This window comes from Amblyomma mixtum, chromosome 5, assembly GCF_055824585.1.
Source record: "Amblyomma mixtum isolate Tamu chromosome 5, ASM5582458v1, whole genome shotgun sequence".
NCBI lineage: Eukaryota > Metazoa > Arthropoda > Arachnida > Ixodida > Ixodidae > Amblyomma > Amblyomma mixtum.
This window is the reverse complement of record NC_143016.1, coordinates 32,507,868-32,535,268: the sequence shown is the minus strand read 5'-3', so window position 1 is coordinate 32,535,268 and position 27,401 is coordinate 32,507,868. Positions and strand designations below refer to the sequence as shown.

At 45.7% G+C, this 27,401-nt stretch overlaps 2 protein-coding genes across 2 annotated transcripts in view; one reads left to right on the top strand and one right to left on the bottom strand.

The window, feature by feature from the left end:
- The window catches only part of LOC149341687 (uncharacterized), a 280,304-nt gene that overhangs the window by 174,152 nt on the left and 78,751 nt on the right, over nucleotides 1-27,401 (bottom strand). The gene's annotated exons all lie outside the window — the stretch shown is intronic.
- LOC149341688 (uncharacterized) lies at nucleotides 5,043-8,127 on the top strand. The gene is made up of 3 exons (XM_089542009.1): nucleotides 5,043-5,509; nucleotides 5,662-5,872; nucleotides 6,819-8,127. Exons 1-3 carry the CDS (start codon nucleotides 5,319-5,321, stop codon nucleotides 7,866-7,868), a joined length of 1,452 nt encoding a protein of 483 aa, XP_089398135.1. The 5' UTR covers nucleotides 5,043-5,318; the 3' UTR covers nucleotides 7,869-8,127.

Below are 27,401 nucleotides of genomic sequence, written 5' to 3'. Positions count from 1 at the left end.
CTTTGTTTCGTAGAATGAAAAGAAATGTGAATGGAAAGCGTTTCGCTGATGTTGCTGAGGTGAAGAAAAAAACGACGAAGGGACTGTCAAGCATCACAAAAGATGAATTTAAACAATGTTTTGAAAAATGGAATGAAAGATTCGACAAACGTATCATTGTAAGTGGAGAGTACTTTGAAGGATATTGAAGGTCTGTGCTGTTAATGTGAACAAATAAGTTCAAACAAAAATAAGTCCGGTTTCTTTTGGGTACGCCCTCGTATTTACTAGGTAGACTGACGCACGCTTAAAACGTTACAAGGCTTTACTGATATACTGAGAACTAGCTAGAGGCCTGCATCACATTGGTGAATGATTGTTTCAGGACCTGAAAAAGAGAGGAGGCTTAGGCATGCCATCATCTATATATTTCTGAGAGAGCTGAAAAAAAAAAAAGCTTCCCGCACTTGAACCTGTCCGAGGCCGATTCAAAGAGTGCTGCTAGCGACAACAATGATCCGTCCCAAGAAGTGCTATGCTGCTTCCGCGAAGTATTTCATGCTGGCAGATACTCTCGGCGATTAGACAGACTGCGGTTTTTTACAGCGTGAGCCTTTGTACGAAGCCCATCAAAAGTCGTCGAGTGGATAAATCCGTCTAACGTCAGCTACAGAAGCGTACAGGAGAGGTAAGTTAGATAACGAATTGGAGGGGGGGGGGGGGGGTGGGGGGGGAGACCGATAAAAGAAAGAAGGGTAGACGCAGGGCGAGAAAATAGAGGGACGCTTTCACCAACCGAGATTGAAAGCGATATAAAAAAATAAACACTAGCCAGGAGAGAACGAATAAAATGTAGAGGCCCTGTTGTGGAGACAGAAATAGAAAGATCTGAATATCAAGCTGCTGGACTAGCTATGAAAAATTCCATGCGCGCGCAGCGATGCCTGCCACCGCTCGCTGGTGTAGCCAAGAAGACCATCGGCCACGTCATCGTTCAGCATATCAACATAGAAATTCCCCAGCAGTGATCTATTTTCACCGACTCCAAAACAGCTCATTGCCTTTCCTCCTCACCCTCATACATAGACGGGAGAAATCTCCAACTTGTCACTTATGCCCAAGCACCAGAGCGGATTTTAAACACACATATCAAACTTGCCCAAACAAGCCGATACCTTCTTTCCAAGGAATGGAAGCCCAGGAGCGATGGGAGTCTGCTCTGCGCGCTCACAGGCGGAGCTACAGCTTCGCATCGTGGGCTGGGCCTTGAAGGTCGCCGCGACCCAACAGCGCCCGGTCATCTAGAGAGGCCCGAGGGCCCGTGGCCGTCCTGTTCAACACCCTTCCTCCTTCCCACACCCTCACCTGAGGTGGTTCTAATAAAGTTATTACCAACCAGCCAACTTCCAAGGCTTACAAGCTGCTCTGCGTCGTGGATCCCATGACCAACTGGTTGCGGAAGTCCGAGAGCTACATCACTGTGCCATCATTACCTACTAATGGCTACCAGGACATAGCAGCATCGCAGGCAAACATGGCGCAGAGGAGGCCGCGAGAACTGCCCACCACAATGGCGATTATGTGTCGATCCCTATTTAGGGAGCAGAAGCAGCGGACAGGCTTTACACAACTGCGCAGATCACGCTTGCCTCGTGAATTTCCGGCCCGTTTTCGAGCTCACGTCTACAATCCATGGATCCTGACCTGAAGCTTTGTCCTCCACTCGGCCTGCAACGACGTGAATAAACTTTTCTGAGTCGCCGGTGGCTTTGTGTAGCTTTCACCAATCATTACTCCTTTGAATTTGGTATGGCTGATAGCCCTGCATGTGCCATCTGTGGGTGCGTCGATTCTACAGCCCTCATTCTTTGTGAATTCCCTGCATACAGTGCCAAAAGGGAGAGCCTCTGCAGTGCGCTCGGCGTCTAGTTCCACGCCCACTGACGGAGATGAAGATTCTCGCACACTGGCCGCGGCGATCGTCGGCGGTGAAGGCCTCCCACGCACTGCTCCGCTTCTTGAGAACATCTGGCCTGCACGATAGGCTCTGACGTAATTTACCGTACGTTTACTGACTTCGTATACCGTCTTCATGTTCCTGCTATTTCCTCTTCTCCTCCACCTTTATATCTCCTCATCCTTTTCGCCCAGTGCAGGGTAGCAAACTAGTTTCTTCTTAGCGTTAACTTCCCTGCCTTTCCTTCTCCTCTTCCTCCTCTTTCTCTCAGGCCGAGCGGCTGCAGTTCGACGGCGAAGTACTTGGTGAGCGGCAGCAAAGACAAGGTTTTCTCTGCGTGGTGTCGGAGGGAGAAAATAACAAATCGAAAAACCTGTGTGCGCGGATGGCACAGCAGCTGTCGTGCTGCAGTGTTATTGGTTATGCGGAGGACACTTGTCGCCGTGGCTCTGGAGAGGCTCGACGTCGCCGTCTACAAGACCCAGTTGTGCTCGCCGCTGAGCGGGAAGCCGATCGGAGGCTTAGACAGACCGAGGAACGGCTGGCGGCGAAGACCTCGCAGCAGCGAGAGCGACGCTGGCGACAACTCTTCAGCTTCCGGAACTGCCGTCTCAGACGAGGTTCGCGCAAGTACGGCCGCGCTGGAGTAAGAGCGTCGGATGCGTCAGTGCGAAGCAGCCGCCGCCGCCTAACCTCCGAGTCTCCCTCCTCCCTCTCCCTCCTCTAACCTCCGAGTCCGAGTCTAAATTCCTGCAGATGTAAAATTTCAAGAAATTTTGAATGGCATGAAAAAAACCCGTTTATTTCGGGGTTTTTTCATGAAAAATAAAAATTTTGCAAAACGTGACAATAACAGATTTATTTGCAACAGCAAAACGATCAATATTAATGCTCCAAAGTTCAGTCGAATATGCAGTTATAGATGTCATATTGTGAAACGAACTTCTTGTTCTATTGCACCGAGAAGATAAATAATGATTTGCACTTCACGCGAATATGGAGACATAAATATCATATTTGTGGAACGAACTTCGTGTTCTATTACACCAAGAAAGGGAACATAAAAACTGATCAATAAGTCACTTCATAACGGACTCAGAGTCACTGTAGCTGGATGCGGCACTACGCGCAGCAGCATGGATTGAAGCTGCGTCCACAGCTAGGTTCGACTGCACATACACAAGCTTTTGAACGTGTTCCCCTGAAAGCCTGTAGCGAATCCTTTTATGGACGTTTCCGAAACGGGACTAGTTTCATTCGCAGCTGGCGTATGATGGTGGTGTCTGCAGCAGTCGGCAAGCCAGACAAGTTAGCGGCTGGTTGGTGCAAAGGTCTTGCCAAGAGGTAGATGGGGCCACGTGCTTCGCTGAAGACCCCTGTCCTGGACCAAATTCCTGCAGATGTCCTGTACTCTGCTGCGTTGTAAATCAAGAAGCTAGGCTTGTATTTGGCTAAAACCGCTTACGTGCACAGCAGCTTATGTTATTATTGCCATGTGTGTAGCGCTGTAGAATTTGCAGCCATTTTGTTCTACTTTAGCCATGAGTTCAAGTATTAGTATGTTTTTAAGTCAAGCCTGGATCTTATACGTGACCTGGCCTTCAACCCGCGTACTCGCAGCACGAACAATTTAAAAGCACTACCTGACAACAGCGATGACGACTGCTCTCCAATTGTTCAACGATGCACGCTGTAATGGTTTTCAAAGCAAAAACAAAAACCTAAACTAAAAGCAAGCAATCATAAAACCTTGAAATTGCATTGTGAAATTTTCGATGTTTCTTTCCATTTTTCCTCGTCTGAAAAAAACGAAAAAAAAACAGTTTTTTTCTAAAATTGCAGTGTTTTTTTCAGGCCTTCACATCTCTAGTCACACCAACTGTTTCAGCCCAAAAGTCCTTCAGCCGACGGTGTCCCGGACTAAGGACCCAACCAACCGGTCACTTGGTCACCGGTCACTTGGTCACCGGTCACTTGGTCACCGGTCACATTCGGTCACTTGTCCTTAGTGCTGACTATAGGCACCCTGCAATGAAGTTTACTGCTACATGTGGCGCCACCTAGCGGATCCCGAGTGCAATCAGTGAGGCGGCCCAGAAGCGCCCGGCGTGTATGTCGTTGCGTGTGCGTTTCCTTCGGCGTGTGTATTTTCATCTCAGTGTGCGTGATTTGCACAGCTTCGATGGCGACAGTGAGCTCGTGCGATGGTTCAACTACCATGGATGCAAAGAAGAAGAATAAGCGCAGGTACTGCTGTGTGAAAGATTGTCACAATCGCGAAGGGGCCCCAACCGTCAAAATGTATCGCTTTCCGGGAAAACCCTGGGAAAAAGAACGACGAGAGAAGTGGATAGCGGCTGTGCATCGCGTCAAGTAAGTGAATTTTGTTAGTTTGTGAGTCTTATGGTGTGCAGACGCAAGAATAAAACACGATTGCGGCGAGCGGGGAAGAAAACGAGCTGTCATACGCGGGCCGCCGCACGCTGGTTAGAGCGCCTGCTTTTAGTGCGTGCTCCGCGCTTTAAAATTTGCCTATTAGCGGTGTACGTGCTGTGCACGAGGGGCACTGTTCGTCGTTTTTAAGGACAGAGCACCACGATGCTTTTAAGGACAAACCCGCGAATTCGTGGTATGGCATTTCGGCCGCATTTCGTTCCGAGAAAAATGACCGTGGGCTGCGCTATCCGGACCTCTGCTACGGCGTCTCTTCGGGGCGTTAAACCCAACATACGACCAAGACGTAGAAGTGAGAACTTCGGAGCACGATAATAATCGGTGAATACCGGTCGTGGGGTGTGGAGCGAGTCGCACCGTTGTGTGTGGTGATCCGTAAGATTATGCGCGTGGGGGATATGCACGACACTGGGTGCCAAGTTACTCGCCCAAAAACACCTGCGCCGACTGTTCAAGCAATGACTTTTGATTTTTAGATGCAATAGTATAATTATGACGTCGTTTCGAAAACTTCTGTTGGGTCTATCGAAGCCGTTTCATACAATGCAAGGAGGCTGCTCATAGTTTGACTCGTTACGTGCTGTTCAACCTGCGCTCTTGGTCAGACGAAGCTTTTTCCTTAAACTTTGCATCTGTTTAACTGGTACAAAGCGAACAGCAGCCCACTGGATAGCATCGCACTGGATAGCAACTAGTTTTGAGATTCCCAGTCTTGTTTAAAGTACTGCAACAAAATAGAGGGCTGGATAAAGCCACTTCAGTGTCATATTAAGCATGGTCAGCTGCTGCACTGAGTTCGTATATCTATGTTAAAATATTTACCTACTCTCTGGCATACTTTTCAAGTAGCTAACATTCAGCGTATGGCGAGATTGCTTGTTCTAGTCCATCACATTTTCCAGCATGAAGATCCTGCTCCTTATTGCCTATGCTTTATTCCAGTGGTGAAGACTCCTCAAATTGGTGCCCAAATAAGGATTCAAGGATTTGTAGCAAACACTTTGTAAATGAGGAGAAAAGTACCATCGAGACTCATCCAGGTTACCTGCCAACAATATTTCCACCAGTCTACAAGAAGCAACCAGTGCAGCCTGCTGCTCAGCTGGCAAGATTCAAAAGGTATCTCCATTACTGTGTAATGAGCTTATCACTTTAGGCTCGTTTTTGTTTCAAGGCTGAAAGGAATTTATATCTAGAATTGCATGCAGGTATGTGCTGTGCAAAGTCGCGCAGTTTTATAAAGCTAACACCATCTCATTATATTGGTGCAGGTGGAGACAGAGGGCATCTATGCGTTCATCTGTCACAGCAGCGAGCAGCACCCTCTCTTCTGCATCGCCTCAGGGGACAGATGAGGTCGATGCCAGCTGCCCTGCTCTGATTGTGCCTACAGCAATGGACACATCGAGTGCTCCAGTTGAACATGAAGGCCTCGACTTATTATGTGCTGCTGCTGAAGTTCACACTGCTCCTAAATCTGTGGCAAGTTCCCAGCAAACGATCAAAATTATATTTACTAAAATATATGAAATCACTGCTTCTCTTGTGGCAAATAATGCTTGCAAACTTGCATCAAGCGTACCTAAAAGGCACACCTGCGTGTTTAAAACACCTCATTTTATTTGGATGTTTTCTTCTCTGTATTGATGCATAAGGTGTTGTCACTACATGGTATCCACCTACGACTGCTAAATAATTTATAATTGAATTTCTTCTTGCCACCATTTCGGTTTATCAACTGAACAATGGCTGTGATGTTTAAGAGGTGTTTAGCTCACGTGAGGTATGAAAAAATTGCAACTTATGATACATCTTTTGTTTTACAAACGCTCTTGATACAATGCATAAGGCACCCGGCTTCAAGAGCTGGAAAGCTCTTGAAGCCGGGTGCCTTAAGCATTGTATCAATTAAGATTAAGTATTGGGCGTTATATTGCAGTTTTTCTTCATGCCTCACGTGACTTATTCTTGTAAAATGTCACAGCCATCGTTGGGTTGATTAAACCGAAACAGATATTCAGTTATAAATTATTTACCGGTCCAGGGGAAATAACACGCAGTGATTCATGTATAATAATGCCTAACACATCATTTGAAAACAGAAAACATGCAGCAAAAGTATGGTGTTGCTCATTTAATACGCTGTTGTGCGATTATGATTTGTTGTCTCAGTTATATAATGCCTAATGGCTCACCGGTGTGTATTATGCATTTGAATGTTTTCTTTCTAGATAGGAAAAATGCTAAATGCTAAAACACCTATGTGCTATGCTTTGAGTACATATTGAAGAGACGTAGGTAGTTAGCCTGGCACCCTCCCTCTATGCCATCTCTTCTAGCCTATATATTATATATATTATATATTAGGTTACATATTCCGAAAATAAGAATACATTGTGTTTTCTATCCCTTTTTCAACATCTTGCAGGAAATTCAGACTGAAGGTGGAGGCAATTTTGCTGGCAGTTTTTCTGTCTTTATCAGCTGCATCCACGGGTCGGAGGCATCCACCCAAGTCTCGCACCGAGAGATGCAGGACTGTGGCACACAACAGAAACCAGATGTTGCGAACAAGCACAGTGGCCCCAGCCACAGAACAAGCTACTTTGCTGGATATGATAGTCTAGCAAAGTCCAGCAGTGCTCTGGAGGACCTATGCAATGTCAGCCATGTTGTGTTTTCATTGCTATTGAGTATGCTGCCGGTGCATTCAGAGAGAAAATGTGACATTTCAATGCAAAACAGGCTGCTTATCTTCTTGCTCAAACTTAAGCTGGGAATCAGTTACTCGTCTCTTGCTGTTCTGTTTTCAGTCAATGAAACCTCAGTGTCACGGCACTTTAAAAGTGTTCTGAAGAGTCTCTCATTTGCGACTAAAAAATGGATTTTTCGTCCCCCCGCCGCAGTAATCCAGGCTACAATGCCAGAGACTTTTAAAAAACACTACCCTGGCTGTACCATGATTATTGACTGTACCGAAGTGCGCACCGAACAGCCACCAACTGTGCAGCAAGAGCGTACTCTATATTCAAACTACAAGGGAGGCTACACTCTGAAGTTTCTCGTCGCAATAACACCTGGTGGAATGATTTGTTTCCGTTCAAGTGCTTATGGGGGCAGGGTCTCTGACGCACACATTACTGTGGATTCTGGCTTCCTAAGCATTGTTGAACCTGGAGACATTGTATTAGCCGACAAAGGATTCCCAGGTATTCGCACAGCTTTGGAGGGCCAGAATTGTGTGCTTGTTATGCCTCCATTTTTGCATGGTGGCCAGTTTACACCTGAGGAGGTCAGAGATACATACAATATTGCACAGATTAGAATTCACGTTGAAAGGATGATTCAAAGAATTAAGACTTATAACATACTGAACACCCGAGTGCCAACGGAATTAATTCCTTGCATGACTGAAGTTTTTCACATGTGCTGCATACTAGCAAATCTTCAGCTGCCAATAATAAGCCGGAAGGAATGATTAAGAGAGTTTTTGAGTGCTGAAGGAACTCAGTAACTAAAGACGCATGTCGTTGTTTGGTTTTGGTTTTATGGGGTTTAACGTCCCAAAGCGACTAAGGTATATGAGAGACTCCGTAGTGGAGGGCTCCGGAAATTTGATCACCTGGGGTTCTTTAACGTGCACTGACATCGCACAGTACACGGGCCTCTAGAATTTCTCCTCCAAAGAAATTCGACCGCCGCGGCCGGGATCGAACCCGCGTCTTTCGGGTCAGCCTTAGTCGCTTTGGGACGTTAAACACCATAAAACCAAAACCAAACAACGACATGCATCTTTAGTTACTGAGTTCCTTCAGCACTCAAAACTGTGTTAATCATTGCGATACATTGCTGTACATTGGGATGTTGTGTTTGGGTGGCTATGCCAAGGTTGTGTTAATTTTTTTTCTTTGTCATTGTATGCGTGCAGCTATTCAATGCCTGGTTTTGTAGTGCATATGAAGGTTGGATGACGTGCGGCTTTAATGGTAGCAATAGTGCCTCCTATTCACAAATACTCTGCACAAGTGGAGAGAGGGCCATCTACAGTCATGTGGGCTTGGCTGTAGGGCATTCAAGTGGCATGTCGTTGTGTTTGTGATTTTTGTCCATGATTGTACAGCCTTTGTTCAAAATTTAGAGCTTAGGGGGTTAGCTTCTAGGCCATGTAGTGAGGTTCTTGTGGCAGTAGTGGAAGTCCGACACATTGGAGGGGCAGTACCAGAGATATTTTCAGGAAATTTAGAATGCTGGGGATGCATGACGAACCACGCAGTGGGACTCGGAAGCATACATCCTGGGTACTAAACTTTTGACAGAGGCTGTACATTGCGATATTGTGTTTGGGTGGCTATGCCAAGGTTGTGTTCATTTTTTTTGCTGTGGCATTGTATGCGTGCAGCTATTCAATGCCTGGTTTTGTAGTGCATATGAAGGTTGGATGACGTGCGGCTTTAATGGTAGCAATAGTGCCTCCTATTCGCAAATACTCTGCACAAGTGGAGAGAGGGCCATCTACAGTCATGTGGGCTTGGCTGTAGGGCATTCAAGTGGCATGGTGTTGCTCAGCTAATCAGAGCTCTAACAAGCCCGCAGCTAATATACCGCATAGTGCGTATGTTTAATTTTGGCTCATCGTGCCGTTAACCGCTGTACCTGCACCAGATTTTCGCGGCCACAAGACTATATGCTGAAGCTTTGTTTGTTCCAAGATCATTTGGTTTGAAATAAAACCACATTCCTGTTGTAATTGTGTTAAGTGTATTAGTATTAGTTCAGTGTTTTGCTCCTTAAAAGTTGTCACACCAACTGGCCTTCAACTATGCTCTCACAAGTGTATTATGCTCTGTGTATTAGGCAGTTATTTGTTAGGAATGCTTTCTATCAATTGAGATCTGTGCTGTTGTAGTAACAGGACAGAGTGTGTGTGCTAAATGCTATCATGCAACATTTCATGCCTTGATGTCTCATGCTGTAGAGAGGGGCTATCTTGAAGACAAGCACCGCATTCAGCATTCAAGTTTATTGTGCATTTGTATCCAGAGTGGTTCTTTAGCTTTGTTTTATGGGTGTTCATGTTGTGTATTACAGCGCGTCAGATACTGTTTTAATGTTTGTTCTTCATTGTCATGCTGTACAACTGTGCAGAAGGACAAGCAGTTCTGAAAGCTTTTTGTTGCACTGCTCTAGCAAGTCTAATAATGAACAAAGACTGCAAATACCACATCAATGCCATTTTTATTAATCATGCTCTTAAGAACAAGTGTTGCACAGAAATGCCAGTTTATTGCCTATCCATGATCAGTAAATGGCACACTGGTGAGATGATTGCAAGAGAAAAATATACGATGATTTGCCTGTACATAGTTAACCTTTTTTCGCGAATGGCTGAATACAGTAGTTAAAAATAGTGGTAAAAGAAGGCCCATTTTGCCTCATTTCAAGTAAAGCACCTTCATTATGAATATAAATTTTCTAGTCTGATACGGCTGAACAATGTTGCAGCACATATCCTTTGCTGCCAATGGCGTTGGCCGGTTCGTATGATCTGGTTAATTCCTATGTACCAGTCTGTCCCCTGTGACGTCACGCTACGCTGTTAACCACAAAAGCATGAGAATCGGTCAACATCATTGGCACTTGAAGGGCATCTGTTGCTTCATTCTAGGGTTGTATTCGTAGATGCTGACTCTAAAGAAAAAGGAGTGCCAAACTGATCATCCTTTGGAATGACTGGAAAGACATTAGTAAGCAGGAATCGCCATGTCTAGTTATCCTACGTGTAGCAGTTAATGTAGCTTCAGTTTCTACAATCGAGCACTGGCTCCTGCCTAAGAGTTTGAAGCCATGCAGATCTACAGAAGAGATAATAGCTGTTTGTTGAACCTACTGTAGTAGCTCAATGGTTACAGCAGTCCGCTTCTGAGCCCGCAGATGCATGTTCAGTTCCAGCTGCAGTGTTGCGTTTTGATGGTGAAACTCGGCACAAGTTAAAGAACTTCATGTGGTCAAAATTTATGTACAGCTCTTCACTATGGCGCCTCCTCTTCTCTCAATCCCTTCCCTCTCATACCATTGGGATGTTTACCAAGAAGTGAGACAATTACTGCATCTTTACTTCAAGCCGGACGGCATGCTGGCATAATACATGGAGCGAACAAACAATAAATAAAGCAGTGATGAGTTTACACTTTCTTAACCCCCCCCCCCCCCCCCCCCCCCACATTACAAATTGTTGTATTATTGGGGTGTAAAAGTCTCCAGGCTGCAAATATTGACCAATTGACCAAGCTGCATTTACCACATCCTGTTTTTCAACTAGCACCCCATTTGACTGCCACAAATGTACATACACTCAAATTTAGGCTCAAAAAGTGTGGCCTCAAGCCACTAGCACATAAAAGAGCTATCAGCCTCAGTTGTCCCCAAAAGTACACCATCGCATGTCTTGTTCAGTTTGAACACGGATTGTCTAGTTCACACGGGCAAACTACTACTGACAATTAAGAAAAAGCTAATACTCCGCTAGTTAGTTCGTCACTGACAATTCTAACAGCCGGTAGGGAACGATGACACATCACAGAGAACAGCATCATGTCTCCTTTGTGTGGTGGGTGGCCACAGTGGCTCAGTGGTTGCGGTGCTCAGCTGCTGACCCGAAAGACACAGGTTCAATCCCGGCCGTAGCAGTCGAATTTCGATGGAGGCGAAATTCTAGAGGCTCGTGTACTGTGTGATGTCAGTGAACGTTAAAGAACCCCAGGTGGTAGAAATTTCCAGACCCCTTCACTCCGGCATCCCTCATAGCCTGAGTTGCTTTGGGACGTTAAACCCACATAAACCATAAACCAAACCTTTCTGTGGTGTGTTGTTCCCTGCAGGCTGTTAGGAGGGTTATGCTAGTACTTTTGACGATTGCTGTTTATTAATGCCTGAAGAATCATACCAAAGAAAAAAATTTAATGAAGACTTTGGTGTCCCTGCTGTTTGAAATGAATTATTTTCCTTTAAGCTGTCGAAATATTCATACAATTGAAACATTATTTTTTGCAAGGGCTGGCAGAAACCAATCAAAGTAAAATTCTTCGAGGGCTGGTACTGCTTGCTGCAGAAAAGCGTTATCCTTGGCTATCTGAAGGGTAATGTTTCCCTTACTGGAATAAATGAAAAAAAAAACACTGCTCTACATTTAGCAAGTACAGAAGGAGCTGAACCTGTGTGTAATACTTGTGCGACTTTTTCAGTATTATAGTGTCCCCATCATGCTTGAGGTACTCTAGACAGGTCTTTCCTGAGGCGTCAAGAATGGGCTGGTCCCTGCATTTGTGTGGACATTTGATTTCAAGCAAGCACGTCTCATTAGAAAGACTGAAAATGCCATCAGGGCTTCCGCAGAGCCACGGCTGGTCAGGGTGAAGGAGAAGGCCCACCTGAAAGAAGCACTGCCTCTTAGTTTGACACACAATAATGTAAACATTCATTGCACAGCAACACACCTAGCAGTTTGAGGAACATGTTAAACTATTGGAGTACAAATATGGATTTTGCAAATCTATTTGTGATTCCATTTATCTTTAGTATTACAGCACGTTGTTCAGAAACATGCAGAGACCTTTCACTCACCTCAACAACCTCGATGCCATGTTGCTGCTCAAATTCCCTCCTGGCCACAGGTTCCATCCGTAGTCCTAAGGTGTACAGAACCACAATGGTGAAGAATGCTTTGTGCATAAGAAAAAAGAATACGTACCATATGCTGTAGCCTCAGATGAAAATGCTCTTGACCGAAGGATACCTTGTGCAACTTCCTCTAGAGTTTTTCGCGTCCGCAGTACAGTGTGAGCTGTTGAGCTTGTTATACGCACCCTGCGTTCCTTGTGCCACCTGCAACACATTCAATGGAAAATGGTGCATCAATTGGGTAATATTGTTTGAAACATTACTCTGCAATCACTGGCATACCTTAAACAGCTGGACTGCCCGGCTGTCTCCACACAGAGGTCAGGTAATGACTTGCACACAACGCGCTCATCATAAAATGCCCTTTCCTGCGCTGTCATGCTTCGGAAGTGATCTTTTTTCCTGACAGCCACCTTTGGGAAATCGCCACAAATTTCCAATGCATGGAGTGGCTTACTCGGCGGCTGAAGCAAGGCATTGAGCTTTCCAAGAAGCGACAATCTCCTGTTTTCTTCCTGCTCTTCGCGTACGCTTTGCTGGTGAGCAATCTCAGACTCACTAATTTCCATTTGTTGGAGCACTTCTGTAAATGGGGACTCAATTCCCTTAAAATGCTCAAGGACGTAAAATGGTGAGAACTGCTGGGGTTCTTTTCTGCTGACGAAAGGACTGGTGTTCTCTAAAGGCAGGAAGAGGATGACAACCACACATCATAACAGTAGTGCACAAGTTAATAACAATTCACGTGCACTCATTCACAAGCACATCTCTTAAGAAGGAATAATTTCCTGGGTAGTCCGGGCGAAAACTGCATTAGTAGTGCTGTTAGAAAAAAGCCTACCCACGACTGGTTGACACAATTTAAATTTTCATTCATACAAACGGTCGGGCAAGCACGCTTACAGCACCAAAAATCACATGCACAATCTATGAGTGGTGACAAGGCAAACATAAGTATCCCATCAACAGACATGCGCTGCAAGAAAATGCATCAGAGCGCTTCCGTGCATGGGAGTGCCAAAGTGACAAACGGATGAGTTAACTGTTGCAGTCGGTAGTGCGTTCCATCATTAGTGATAACAAGCCGTCATACCTCCAAACAGCTCACTGATAGATGCTTTGTCGTTGAGCGCAGGCTTAGCCGCCGGCTTTCCCCACGCTTGAGCAACGCTGGTGCAGGACGCATGCTCGTGCTCATTAATGAAGCATGCTACAGCCGCACAGTGCTTGCAGTCGCCAAGACTACCGTACCGGCAACTGCACCTGCCTTCCTCTAACCTCCGCGGCCCAGTGGCAAGCTGCGAGTGACAAAGGAAAATGTTAGGCATGTTGTGAAATTGCGGAACGAAATCGCGAGGAAAATGTGCCATCGTTAGCGAACAAGAACACCCGATTAACAACAACAACCCGATTAACCTCTTTCAAACTTCCTTCTCTCCTTCAGTGTTTTAGGCAAGAAGCATGCACGTGGGCAAGAATAAGCAAAAAAAGCTTTGTTTACTTACGCGAAGTTCGACGTCGTATGCATGCCTATTCCGTTGCGAGAAACACTTCGCGGTTATGTCTTGCTGGTCGACTTCTTTCACGTTGTAGACGTGACCATTTTCGAGCAGGCGGCGTCCTTTCGCGAGTATTGGTGGTCGGAAGTAGCTGTCAAGGTCTTCAATGGCCTTAAAACCGCAAAATATGACGACCGACATGGTTCCCGCCGCACGACTCGAAAGAACCCGGCTGCGTCGGCCGCCTCAAATTACTTGGCGCCGCCGTTGGTGGCGCTGTGCGCAGCGCTCCAGTGGCGCCGCCTGGCCACTGCAGGTTGCCTGAGGATCAAATTTTATGAAGTACCGTTTTCGCTTTAACATTTAAGTGAAATTGCAAGTCGGAACCTTCGTGTGACAAATATGTTTCGGCAGAACTTTTTGTTGGATCCAACTCTGAGCACGCGAAAAACTCAGTTCGGTGCACAGCTCCCGTCTCGCTTTTAACTGTAAGGTATATATGAAGTAAATCCAATAAAGATGTGCGTTACGTGCAAAAAGCATGTTTAACTTATTCGAAGCAAAACTTGTTGCACAAACATTCAAAGTTGTTTAGATAATGCACTGTGATTACGGCATATCCCGCACGAAATTGGGAGATTCTCAACTGTGCATAATTCAGGGATTACGAAAAGGATGGCTCCTATGCAGTTTGTAGAAGCTTTTTGTTCACCATCAGCGCACCTTCGTTTAGATGCCGGCGGGACGGAGCTATACGAGTGCTCTATGTGATTGAGATTCGTCACATTTCTATAGCCGGCATTTCTTTGAGAGACCGCTCAATCTAGCGAGCGTTGCGCGAGCGCCTTTCGCTAAAGAAACCGGTAACACCCTTTATCCATTACCCCGTTATTCAAAGCATGGAACAATGTCGACTGCCGTCTGCCGCGTCCAAAGGCTTGCTACAATCGGCATCATTTTCTAACATTTCCCACGTTTTGAACCACCGCCAGGAGGCGGCGTTGGCGATGCCTGTTGCAGATGTGAGTGTTTCAGTGAGATAACATACTCGGGGGTCCTTTCCCTGCTCGCGTCTGCTCTGTTAAGCCCCTTGCATTATATTTTTTTTTCGATTCTTTCGCGCTTTAACTTTCGTTGCAATGGATTTTCTTCAGCTTTGTGCGGGAGAGAAGTGTCGGTACACCCTGGTGGAAAAGGGGCCATAACTGGCGCGGGCAGCGGATGACGCGGCTACGAACAACGGGCGTTATGAATAAGCGTCGCTTGGGGAATACTTGCAGTTGCAAATCTTTTGTGCACCCGCACAGCAATCTGTTGCAAATGAAGAGCTGCTAAACAGTGGCTTCTCGCCAGGCATTCGCAAAACGTGCTTCTCTGGGTAGAGAAAAAAAAACAAAATAAAGTTTGTGTAATTACATGCCGCAGCCAAGTTTATGCGGCGATAACGGGCGTCGCTTCAAATGACGGGTGCCTGCGTTGAAGCCTTCAGGATAGGGAAATCAAAAGTGCGAACACGTCATGTTTCTCCGTTTATCAACCTTTTAGTTTCCCGTGTTGGAGGAGCGACAGTGTGTTTGCTACTTTAACATCAAGAGCAGCGTCAAAAACAGAGTGGGCTCTTAATGAATTACGCTAGGTGATATAATTTGGCGTTGTTAAAGAGTATTCTCCTGTGTTTATTTCAGCGCTTTCAGGGTAAACACAAAAATACTGCATTTAGAGAGGAAGCAATGCCAGTTTTCAGTTCATTCTTTCTGTAAAACGAGGCTTACCTTAGCATATGTGCCTTAGGAAAACTTCGCTGTATTGCTATTTTAACTCGTATAGCATGCGCGACTACAAGAGGGAACCTTGTAAAGCGCTTTGTTTGTCCTTATAATGTCGTTAAGCAATCAGGGATGGAATTAAGTGGGTGTCGCTTTGAAATCGCTTTAAAGTGCATGCAGCGTTACGAAACATGATAAATGCAACAAAGAAGGAAGATATTGTGGTTTGCAAGAAGACAAACGGCTTACCGTTAACATCAAAACAAGTTTTCATGAGTGATTTCTTGGTTTATTCAGTAGCGTGAAATGAAGTGCACGTTCACAATTATAACAGGTGCAGCCACAGCATTCACCACTTTGCCAGCGGTAGTTTCATAAAGAACGTGGGCTTTAGCATTCCTTGTTATTTCGTGAGATATGCCAGTGTTTCGCACTTGCTGTTATGCCTGCGAGAAAGTTTACTTGGTAGGCCGTAGACTTAAGCTTGCCCCTTTTTCTTCGCAGACATTCATACTCAGATGAACCGCTGTTTCCGTCACATAATTTGCTGCTTACTAGGGTTGCAAATCTTTAGACGCGTCCTTATCGAGGCAAACAGAGCGCTAGCTGAAGCATGCGCCTTTTCACTACTCGGCATTAGTAGACCGTAATTTGCTCCAAGAAGTATCAAAGACCACATATTACACGAACGCACACTCTGGCTTCACTTTGAATCATAAATGAAAGCAGGCTCTCATTCGCGCTTCTGCTAGTGTTGGGCCCCATCCTATGCGCGCCTCTTCGCCTCTGCTTTCGATCGCAGCCTTCGCCTCGCTATCAGCTGCCCAGAGAGGAAGGGTCACGGGTGCCAACACATCGCATCGCGCAAGTATACGGCTGCGACCCCGCCTCACCTCCCAGCCCCGTTCCTCTGCACGCATCGAAACTACTCAAGGGTGTGGAAACGGCTACGCCGACAGAGAGGATGCCTTCTCCGCCGGGAAAGCGATTGATTCTCGCATGTCTGCTTCCTCCACCACGCGCGAGGCAGGGCATCCTCTCTACCCTCTTCCTCATCCGGGAGCAGGGTGCGTTCGTACGGGCTAAGCGAAGCAGCAAAAAACAACAACGACAGAAGAAGAAGCAGCGGCAGCGGCAACGCACAAACGAACGCACTCACTCGGCCACGCTTGTAGAAGGCGCGCACACGTTTTGGGAGGCAGTGGCGGCTGTGATTTAGGAGTCGACGACGCGCCGTCGTTTCGTCGTCCCCATTCGCTTGCCCCCGGGGCCCTCCGGAACGAGGTCGTTTTTTGGCCCTTCACGCTACCCGAAGCATTACGTATACATATATTGGCGTGCCCCAAGACAGGAAAGGCGGAGGGGTAGATAGGGAAAGAAAAAAGTACACAGCAATAGCGGGAGCGCACGAAGGCATCACTCTTGCCCAATCGCGTATTGCTTGGTAGTGTAGCTAGAGAACGCGACAGACCATTGTGAAAGCGGTATTCGCGCTACGCTCTCGCTGTTAAATGCCTGTTTGTTCGTCTCTCTCTGGAGCACTTCGTGTTTGAAATTGTCCTGTTGCAGTTCGGCACGGGGTTGTAAACATGAAGCATGGACTTGTAAGCGCGTGCCTCTTCTCTTTAAATCACAACGCAAAGAACTTCTTGGCGGTTTGCGGACGCTCCTAGTCTCGGAAGGGAACCGCAGTTCACAATTGATGCGTAGCGAGGCATTGGAAGTGGCAAGAGACTACGTCCACTTAGGCCAGGTTGTGGTCACAGATCCGGATAGCTAGAGTGAAATAATTCCAAGAATAAAAATGTGGTGGAGCGCATTTAGAAGGCTTTTAGATCATGAATGGCAGTTTACCAACACCAGTTAGGACGAAAGTATATAAACGCTCTATCTCAGCGGTACTCACCTATGGGAAAGAATCAAGGAGGCTAAAGAAAAGGGTTCAACTTAAGGACAACGCAGCGAGATGTCGGAAGAAAAATTAGAGGTGTAACGTCAAGAGACAGGAAGAGGGCAGAGTGCGTGTGGGAACAAACACGGTTTAATCACACCCTAGTCGAGATCAAAAGGAAGAAATTAGGTGGGGGGGGGAGGGGGGGGGGGGGCATGCAAGGCAAGATAATCGCTGGTCTTTAAGGGTAAATGAGTGGATTCCAAGAGAAGGCAAGTGTAGCAGGGGGCGGCAGAAAGTTAGGTGGGTAGATGAGATTAAGAAGTTTGCGGAGATACGGCGGCCGCAGCTGGCACAGGACAGGGTTAATTGAAGGGATATGGTAGAGGCCTTTGTCCTGAAGTGGGCGTAGTCAGGCTGCTGCTGATGATGATGTAGTCGACGACGAAAAGAGGGAGAACAAAGGAAGAAAAGGCGGGGATGTTAACGGAACTCAGCCCTGCGACCTTCCGCACGTGAAGAAGTGGAAAAGAGCAAGAGAACGAAAAAGTAAAAATTTAACTGAAAGTTATCTAGTAGTACTAAAGGCGTGTTAAGGTCAAGTCTGTCAGAACGACAGAACGAATAAAGTGTAGAGTTCCAGACAGTAAAAATATACTTGTGTTGTACCATAAAATACATTTTTTTTTTGCTTACGAACCGGCCATTGAAAACCTGCTCTATCTACTGGTAGGTAACATAGCTCACCCAAACAAGATCTCGAAGGTTAGCTACACGATCCATCCGTATGGGAATCCTGCGTTCAGGCTTTACAAGAGAAAAACAACACATACGAAAAAAAAGGTCTTTGAAACGGCGCTCACATGAATTCCAGGCGCTAACGCAGGAAAAAAAGACAGAAAAAACGAAAAAGAAAACAAATATGACAGCTTTCGTCATACTTTGCGTTGGTGAGTTGCTTTTTCAGTTGGGGCCATGAATGGAGCCACGATGCTTTACCAGCCCCATTTTCCATTCAGGTCAAAAGCAGAAGTATCTTCTTACCAAAAAAATGCTAGAACTGTATTCTTATGGAGATAGAAACAGCAACCACAGCCGACGGCATGAACCAGAAAAGAAATATCTTTCGCATAAAAACCGAATTTGAACTACAAGAATGTATAAACATATTTTTTCGGAGAAACATCTAAACTGCAGTGCTTTGAAAGAGAACATTGGTGGTGTGGTTCGTTTATGTTCAAACTTGCTTGGACATTATAGAATTCGCCCCGCGCGAAGGCTTTCTGTTTTATTTATGTGTAGGAATCAAAATAAAATCCACGTAGATCATGTTTCTTTATGACAGTAAAGAGTGACCGATATGCTGAAATTAATTAGGCTTAAACCGCAGCGCCACCTGCTTACACGGCAGCTTGCACAAGAAAAAAAAAAGACTCACTATTACGACAGTGTAACGCATAATTCAGTGACAGCTGGCGCAGCTGTCACTGGAGCTGAACTTACACTCTAAACAAGAATACGTCTTATGTTAATAAAAAGGTAGTAAACTGTTCTGTAGCGCGCTCACTTTTGTAAGAGGGAGTGCGTTCCTTCCAGCTACAGTAATAATGCGCCATCACTAGCAGCCTCGCTAGCGAAAAAGCCATCCTGTTTGCCATTGACGCCTGCCAACTTCCTCCTTCCATGGTTGACTGCTAGAGTGCGCTGGCACTAAGTGGATCACTAGCGCAAAACTCATTGCGTGTCCTGGTAAAGCCTCCACCTGCCACAGTTGGCAGGTGTAAAAGTGGAGAGAGAGAAATCTCCTTCCCGTTTCGTGCGCTAAGTCTTCAACTACGGACGAAACCTGCGCCCGCCCCCTGCAGCCAAATTGAGCGGAGGGTGTCGGCCCTGCAGCATCCTAGTAAGAAGGCAGAAACCGAGAAGCGCGAGTTGCCACTTACATTGCCTGCAAAATCGTTATAACTAACCTATGCGAAGGGTGCATTATATATTGTGCTAGCATGCCTACGATGAATGTAGTTTAATGAAGTAAATGGGGGGTTAATTTATTTCAAAACATTGCGCAAACTTTTACTCCATAAAAGTATTCTGCTGATGTCGTTTAAAGCACTGCTACGAGTGAAATCGTATCGTTGAAAACAAAAGCGCAGGCCTGGTGTCTGATTTCACGTACAATACTCGCGAGATCTAGACGCGCGTACACTCAGCGGAAGTATACTTACACTGAGATGACATTTTCACAGCGCAATCTTTTCTTGCCTTTTCTCTTTATGGATTTACAACTTTAACACCGGTGTCGGCTAAACGAATGCAAATTCTGATTGCCCCTGTCGTCGCGGGCACTACTGCCCCGAGAGTCTTCTTACTTTTACTACGAGGAAAGAAAAAGGAACGAATGTCTTCTTTTCCGGTCGAGCCTTTGGCTGAATGTAAGCGCGTTAATAGGGGTTTGAGCTGTCCGGTGCATTAGAAATACCGCTACAGGTGCGGAACATTTCTGAAGGGAATAAATTTTTGAACGCCACTTTATGCGGTACTGGGTCCAAGGTTTTCAAGTGCGATACGTGCGAGTTTGATAATCAAAATACGGTTTTTGTTACCTTCTTGTGCGAGATGTAGTGCATTATTCGCCTACGCGATGAGAATCATACTTCAGAGAAGCGATTTATCAGGCAATAAAGTTAGCATCTACTTGCTTATTACTTTTCTCAACAAAGAGGACACTTTTGAATATTTAAACCTTTTTGTTGCCATGTCATATTGCGTTGTTTAGACTACCAGTTCGGGCTAAATGCCATGAATAAGCCTCGTAAAAAAGCTCTTGACGCGTTAGAAAAAATATTTTCCTTGTGTATCTTTCAGATTTCCCAGGAAGGCGCTTCACATGGGATGCGTAGTTACGAGAAAAAAAACCGCGATGCACCACCACTCATTCTCACTAGGGCTCCGTTCCAATTAGAAATATTCAACGTGAACTTTTTTAACCCTTACAGATTTTTACTTTATAAACTATGAGAGATACGTCGATGGGGTCTGTTTAGCTGGATTGTACAGCAGGGAGGACATTATAGCGAAATTGCCGCGTTTCTAAATTTGCCTAATCGGCAATCTGTTTCCAAATACTGAACAGCAAGAATTCTACCATTTCCAAAAATTCTAAAATATACATCATGATCTCAAGTACAAGGCATTGAGAAGCCGACCTAGCTGGCGACTTTCAATCGTTCCGGTAGACCAACGTGTTTTCACTTCAGCCTCTCTGAGAGATGCCTTGCCGGAATAAATTTATACCGATTTTATTTATAGGAAGTTGACGCTGTCTTGTTATTCATATAACCACCTTTGTAGGCCTGTACAATGGTTAAGCTCCTTATCATCGTTGTATACTCTAGAACGTACTTTAAAGGACTGGCTACAGCGGAACAGATTATTTGAGACGAGATCTGGCTGTTACAGAGCAGAGCGGGATCTAGCCCTTCTGCAAAAAGGATAGCAGCCAGCTTTTCATGGAACAGCGGCCCACTGACACAGGGGAGTGCATGATGAGGTGGGCGTACGAAGCACGTGCAGGCGTCCACGCTGCGATGGGCGGCGGAGGCAAAAAGAAAAGAGAACGTCAAAGCTTCCAGCGGGAGGGCAGACGGAGCTGCCGGTGCTGCGCGCAGTACGCTAAGGGAGCACGCAGGAATAATTTCCGATCCCGTGCTCTGCGGGGGTTCATGCAGTAGCTTCCGGTCTACAACAGCTGACAGTGGCAGCGCTAGCAGCAGCAGGAGCGCCCTCTAGCTGGGCGAGACAACAGGGGCGCGTAAGATGAGAGCTGAATGCGCCGGCTGCCGGCGAGGAGGAGAAGGAAAACACGTGCGCTTGAAAGGATCAAGGGCGCCCAGGCAGAGGGACCCGGTAGGGGGCGGAAAGTAAGGGCCCTCAGCAAAGAAGCAACACGAACACCGAGAGCCAAAATGAATGCAAGAACGGACGCGTTCGCGCTGCTAAACACGTCCCTCGGAGTAGGGTCATATGTTATACATTGCTTGTTATAGGTGGCCGCGAAAAAAAAAATCGAATTGTTTCTAAAAACGGGGATTTTGAGTTGCTAATTTTATTACATTAGGAGGGAATGAAGCAGTTTTTCTTTTCGTTTTTGACGAATAAGAGAAAAGGCTGGGTTTGTAGATTTTGAATAAAACTACGAATATAATGACAGTCTGTAATGGTTGCGGTTTAGCCGGCTTTCGTCAGTAGAAATGTACGCATAGTCATGAACAAAACTTTAAGGGATGCGGATTTGCTTAACAGAATTTATTCCTCTGTTACCTCGCTACCTAGTCAGTTGTTATTTGTTCTTGTACATAGAGCGCGCTAGTAATTTTAAACCATGGTGCTGCTATTGAACCAAGCCGCTGCGCACCACGACGGCGCAGCGCTGTATTGCCTTGTCCTTTATCCGCACTGAATGCATGCGTGGCGAAATGTCGCATACGTTGCTCCACTGTATCGAATTCAGTAAAAGGAGGTTATACTTCACAAGGTGTAACCAGTACACAAGTGTAGCAGGTTTTTATAGTATTGGTCGCCTTTTACTATATCCTGAGAACCACTTTTGACACGTATACCGAACGCAACGCTTAGAATTGGAACCGGCCTTCCATGCACGCAGTCTTTACCAGGTTTACAGTTTTTGCGCCCGTGTATGTATTAGGCATTTTTAAACATCGTGGCTTCTTCTATTCATGATGCCTAATTTTTTTTCAATTTAAGGAGTTTTTTTTTTTTTACAGATTGCTCTCGAACATAAATGCAGCGTAAACGCAGGGGTGCTTGTTTGCTTTCATAGTTATGAATGGTTTCAGTCTTGCATAAAAAATGCGTTCCTTTTCGTCTATAGCATGAACATGGTTATATTCTATCTTTTCTACCTTGCAGTCGTTTTGAAAAAGTGCGCAGGAATCGCTTCCGTAAATGCAGTTACCTTGTATAGCAGTTCTTTTACTGCTATATAGCTTACAAAGAAGGGAATCTCATAAGAAAATCCGCAAACGATGCTGATACGCAAAAGGAAAAAAAAAAGATTTTCTGGCGTCTCTCGTTACTCAAAAGCATTTGAACGCTTTGCTAACCGCACCGCTCCCATGTTTTTTGAGTCACCTTTTTCGATGACATAGGTTCAGGTGCTAAACTCGACACACACACACACGCACAAAAAATCTTCCTCGAGGAATAAAAACATCGATGAATGAAAAACGTAACGATAGCACCAAAAGCGGTTTACAAGCTCTCATCATCTCCAAAATCCCTTCACGCCCCTTACATAGCTGCTTTGGTTTACTTCATAATCTTCGCGAGGGTGGGCCCGACGACAGGCTGCCGCTGCAGGCAAAGAATGCTTTTATACTTCTCTCCTTGTGCATTTGTACTGAACGCAAGATATTGCGCCTGGACGTGTAAAATGAGCTGGGAGGCAAGAAGTAACAGCGTGGGGTGGTTTAGGCAGAAAAACAAACAGAAAAAAAACCTACAGTATTCTGAGGGGCGAGAACAGAATGACTGCACGTGACAATGCCGGCTTGGAAACACTTGTCCTGGCGCAAACGGAGCTGATAAAAAGTGGGGAGGCGGATAGGGGAGGTCGTTTTTTTTTGCTTTTTTGTTGCGCGTGCTTCATTGCTTTCATAATGTTTTGCTTTTTGTTTTTTGATCTAAGCAACAGCATCCTAACCTTCCACACTGCAAACGACCCTTCATCCCTCGTACCCCCCCCCCCCCCCCCCCCCCTCCCTTCATCACCTTACCTCTCGGCCTTTCCTCTCCTACACCAGCCGGGCCGCATTCGCGAGTAGCGCTCGTCATGTGTCACGGGCGTGACTCATAGATTTCTATTTTTTATGCAAAACTCCGGCTGTGTCTGCAGACACTGCCGAACTGTGATGAGAGGTTTATTAAATTAGGAAGAGATTAGCCCGCCTTCTTCACCGCTCTGCCCTTCCTCGCCTTTTTACACGCGCCTTGGAGCCTTCATGAAAGAAAAAAAGACTGAAAAATAATTTTAAAAATGAGCGCAGGAGGCGTTTGACGCTCTAGTGCATTTTGAAGCTTTCACGGTTAGCAGGAGCTGCTTTTTTGCTTCGTAGGCGTTCTCAATCAGACCAGATTTTGCTCAGGACGCGTTTTCGTTTTGCAGTAACAGCGTGACAAGTAAAGAATCAAAGAAGGAGCATTAAGGCTCGCTCGTGATTTAATCTCTGCGCTGAGCAAGGGACGTGTATAGTGCCGTGTTTGGTATAAATATATCATAAATTATTGTTCCATTTGAAATTGCAGGATGGCTACGGGCTTGACCCTAGGCAAATATGTTAACATATATCCCGTGAAATAAACACGCAATCACAGGTATAACATCATACACAAAGGAATAATCCGCCGCTCTTAAAATCTCGGCCATAGATTAATACCGGCACTGAAGAGTTTTCAGGTATTCGACTAAGAGCGCTGAAGCGTTTTTACAGCATAAAAAAGCATATATTTCAATGCTATCAAGGTCGAGTAAGAACTGATCGTCTAATGGTGCACGCATCCTTATATGACATGCAAAAGAAAGTAAACGCCATTATTCCGATTTTATTCATCACCCATTATGCTCGTAGTACGTTTAGTGCTTTCGCTTTTAAGCTTCGTGAATTTGATTACAAGCTCTGATAACATGAAAAGGTCTCATGCATGACAGTCAAATAGGCATATGCGAAAAATAAGTTTAATCTGTGCTTTTGTTTCAGGCCCTCTTACTGCAAGTCTATGGCCACGAGTCGTCTCCGCTCGGTTGTGTTCCAGGCTACAGAGCTGTCATGCTGGCCAAAAACAAAAGAGAAAAGAAGAGCCTATGCCCGCCTTCTTCGCGACCTTTTCTTCCCTGTCTCCGAAATTTTATTTTCTTGTCTCCAAGAATTTGTGTCTTCAAAATCGCCAATGTTCTTCCGCAAGAGGCGCCTCCTTTCTTCCCCCCTCCCATCGTCTAGAGCAGCGGTACGCTGCTACTGTTTTCCCAGCGCCAGCGTTTTCGGTGTGCTCTCGGTGCTCACGATAGCTTTATAATGGCTCGCCTTTCACGTGCCGGCGCCGGCGCGCTGCATCAAGCTTGTTAGCGTGGCGCGTACGCGCGGTGTCCCCTCGCCGTGCACACCCAGCCGTTCAAGATCGATGACCAGCGTGCGTCCGGCAGCGACCGCCGACAACTCTCGCCCACCCACGCGCACATCGTGCCCTTTCCCTTCGCGTCCAGTTATGGTATGCACGGTTATCCGAGCGGGCTCCGCATTAGCGTTCCCTGAAAAGTCGCCCCTCTGTCGCCTCATTTTTGTGTAATGACGGATGACTCCCTGGCGACCCGGCGGAGTTGACCACGCACTGGCGTGGCGTCCGAGCACCGCTGCCCCAGGGTGGTTTGGCGCCAGTATAAAGCCGCTCTAGTGGATTATACGCGGCGAGAAGTTTAGGGAGCTCATTGTCAATGTTTTTCAAATTCTTTTTTTTCTTGCCAACTGCATGACACGCTCAGCACTCGTGTAACAGAAGTTGACGATCAGTGGTATAGCTGCTGTCGGAGGAGGGTCATCAAAGGCGGCCTATTCTGCTTTATTTGATTGACGACGGGCGCATAATGTTTCCAGCAAAGGCGTATGCTAACAATGCAGTGAGGAACAATGGTGACCCATGAAGTCCCCAGAACGCTAAGAGATGGACGCATAAACATTTTTCCTCCAGCCGTCGTGGGGTCACTGAATCAGTGTGCACTCGAACAATGCAAGGACTGAAACTATAGGAATAAAGGTTAGGCTTGTGACTTGACTTCTTTCTTTCTTGCCAGTTAACTCCTCATATTCGGAAAATAGAGAGAATAGACGAGGCAGAAAATACAGAAGAAAACACCCGCGTTGATGAATACGCTTTTTTATGTCGCAATAAATATTTTCACTAGAAGCTAATGCCTTTTTTATTGCACCTGAGGCAAAGATAAACTAAATGAATCCAAAGCTCGGTACTTTGCTTTCGTGCGTCAAAAACTAAACGTGGGTTACGAAGCACATGGGTAGGAAAGTGGTGCGTGTGTTGGGGTGGAGGCGCTTAAGGATAGATCATTGTTCCTATGGCTTAGTTACATAAGGCCAGGAGTCTAGAACCCGAGGTGTTCTGCTCGCTGCGGCTTGGCCTCTGAGGCACAGCACGGGGTGAAAAAAAAAAAAAAAATTACGACGAGCGCTTAAGATCACTTACGTGCTTTGAATGCGAAATCTTTTTATTTCTATTTATTTTTTCTCTTCCCATCTAATGACACACCTACTCATTCCCATGGTCATATACCAAGGTCACCTTAGTTCATCTAGAAGAAAGGCGTTTTTGTGGCCTATGGTTTGAGCTTTAGCCACCCAGTCGGAAATCCCCGGGGTAAATTCCATGCAGCTTCAGAAGAAATTTCATTTTTCTTTGAAACCATGGTGACGTCGTCTGAGATTTTTTGGACCACTGCTGCTGGTCAAAATAGACAACGCCGATTTTCTTTGCTATGAGTCATATAATGCTTTCGCATTAAAATGTCGCATGCGTTACTTGTGTTCGGTTAATATCGCCAATGAAGCAATCTTCTCTTTCTTTAATATAGCATGACGAGAAAACTGGACCCAGGCTTTCTTAAAAACTAAACCTCAATATATTTCTGAATCTGCAATTTCCGCTTGGCACATCCTTCGCTCTTCCTTCTTGAGCCTCGCCTCGAAGCAAAGTACGTTGGAATATAGAATACTTTATAAGAAATCAGGATAACCACCAGTAATGAAGGCAGCATCTTCTTTACGGTGCAAAAGGGCGCTGGAGGATCTCAGTTTCCATTAAGCAATAACCGGGTTGCTCAGAAGGCTGAGTTGAAAGAATAAAACTCTCTTACGAAATACTCTCATACGTAAAGAAAAGGGCACGTATTGACTGCAGATTCGGATCACGAGAGTGAAATAACTAGACAAATTAAAATGGGGTGGAGCGCATTTTAGTGGTTCTCTCAGATCATGAATAGCAGTTTACCAATATGCCTGACGAGAAAAGTATATCACAGCTGTATCTTACTGGTACTCGCGGGGCAGAAAAGTGGAGAATAACGAAAGGGCTTCGACTTAAGTTAAAAGCAGGGCAGCGGGCTATGGAAAGAAAAGTGATATGTGTAACGATAAGAGGCCGGAAGTTGGAAGAATGGGTGAGAGAACAAACGCGGGTTTGTGATGTCGTAGTCGAAATCAAGAGGCAGAAGTGGGCTTGGGCAGGGCATGTAATGTAAAGGCAAGATAACCAATCGTCCTTAAGGGTAACGGAGTGGATTCCAAGTGGACGCAAGCCTAGCAGGGAGCGGCAGAAGGTTAGGTGGGCGGATGAAATTATGAAGTTTGCTGGTATAGGATGGCCGTAGCTGGCAGAGGACAGTGTTAATTGGAGAGATATGGGAGATGCCTTTGCCCTTAAGTGGGCTATGATTTCCATGACGAAGAGCATGGAAATCATAGATAGCCACATAGTATTTGGCAGCTGCTATGACGCCGCCTATTCTCGTTAGAGAAACAGACAGAACAGGGTACTTCATGCAAAGCTTTCAAGCCCGAGTTACATAAGAGTTACGTGAGTCTAAAATGTCTGACAATTTCATTTCTTTGTGACATCTTTGCCTTTTTCCCGTGTGCCATCCTGTAGCCTCTTGTACATTGCACAGAGAGAGATAGAGATAAAGATCAGATAAACAAAAAAAAGGAACATGCTTAACCAGCCTCTTGTCCGGTTCCTACTAAATACATAGGAAAAGTTCATGGCGACTAAATGAAGAAAGCCTACATGGCGCACTTTACGTGTCCTCGTCATATCATTTCTCCGCTTACTCACACCATTTGGACTTTGAAGGCCATGTTGAACAAAAGCGCGGACTGGCGAGATCTGTGGTGCGAGTTCCTTGTTTTAGTCGCAGAGCTGAATAAAACAGCATCTCCTTTGCGTGCCTTTCCCCTTTTATGCTCTCTTGTCGTCTTGTGTTGTAACTTGTCTTGCATTTCAGTGGACAAGGGCAGTAGTTGAAAGCATCCATGTGGTCAACGTAAATTTTTCCCTGTAACTGCCTGCCTGAATTCCTTGAAAATGATGAAAAGGTG

Excerpts from the sequence above, each read along its gene's own strand:
- LOC149341688 (XM_089542009.1), top strand. The coding sequence starts at position 5,319 with ATGCTTTATTCCAGTGGTGAAGACTCCTCAAATTGGTGCCCAAATAAG. Across the intron at positions 5,510-5,661 it reads CAGCTGGCAAGATTCAAAAG|GTGGAGACAGAGGGCATCTA; the intron begins GTATCTCCATTA and ends ATATTGGTGCAG. Across the intron at positions 5,873-6,818 it reads ACACTGCTCCTAAATCTGTG|GAAATTCAGACTGAAGGTGG; the intron begins GCAAGTTCCCAG and ends AACATCTTGCAG.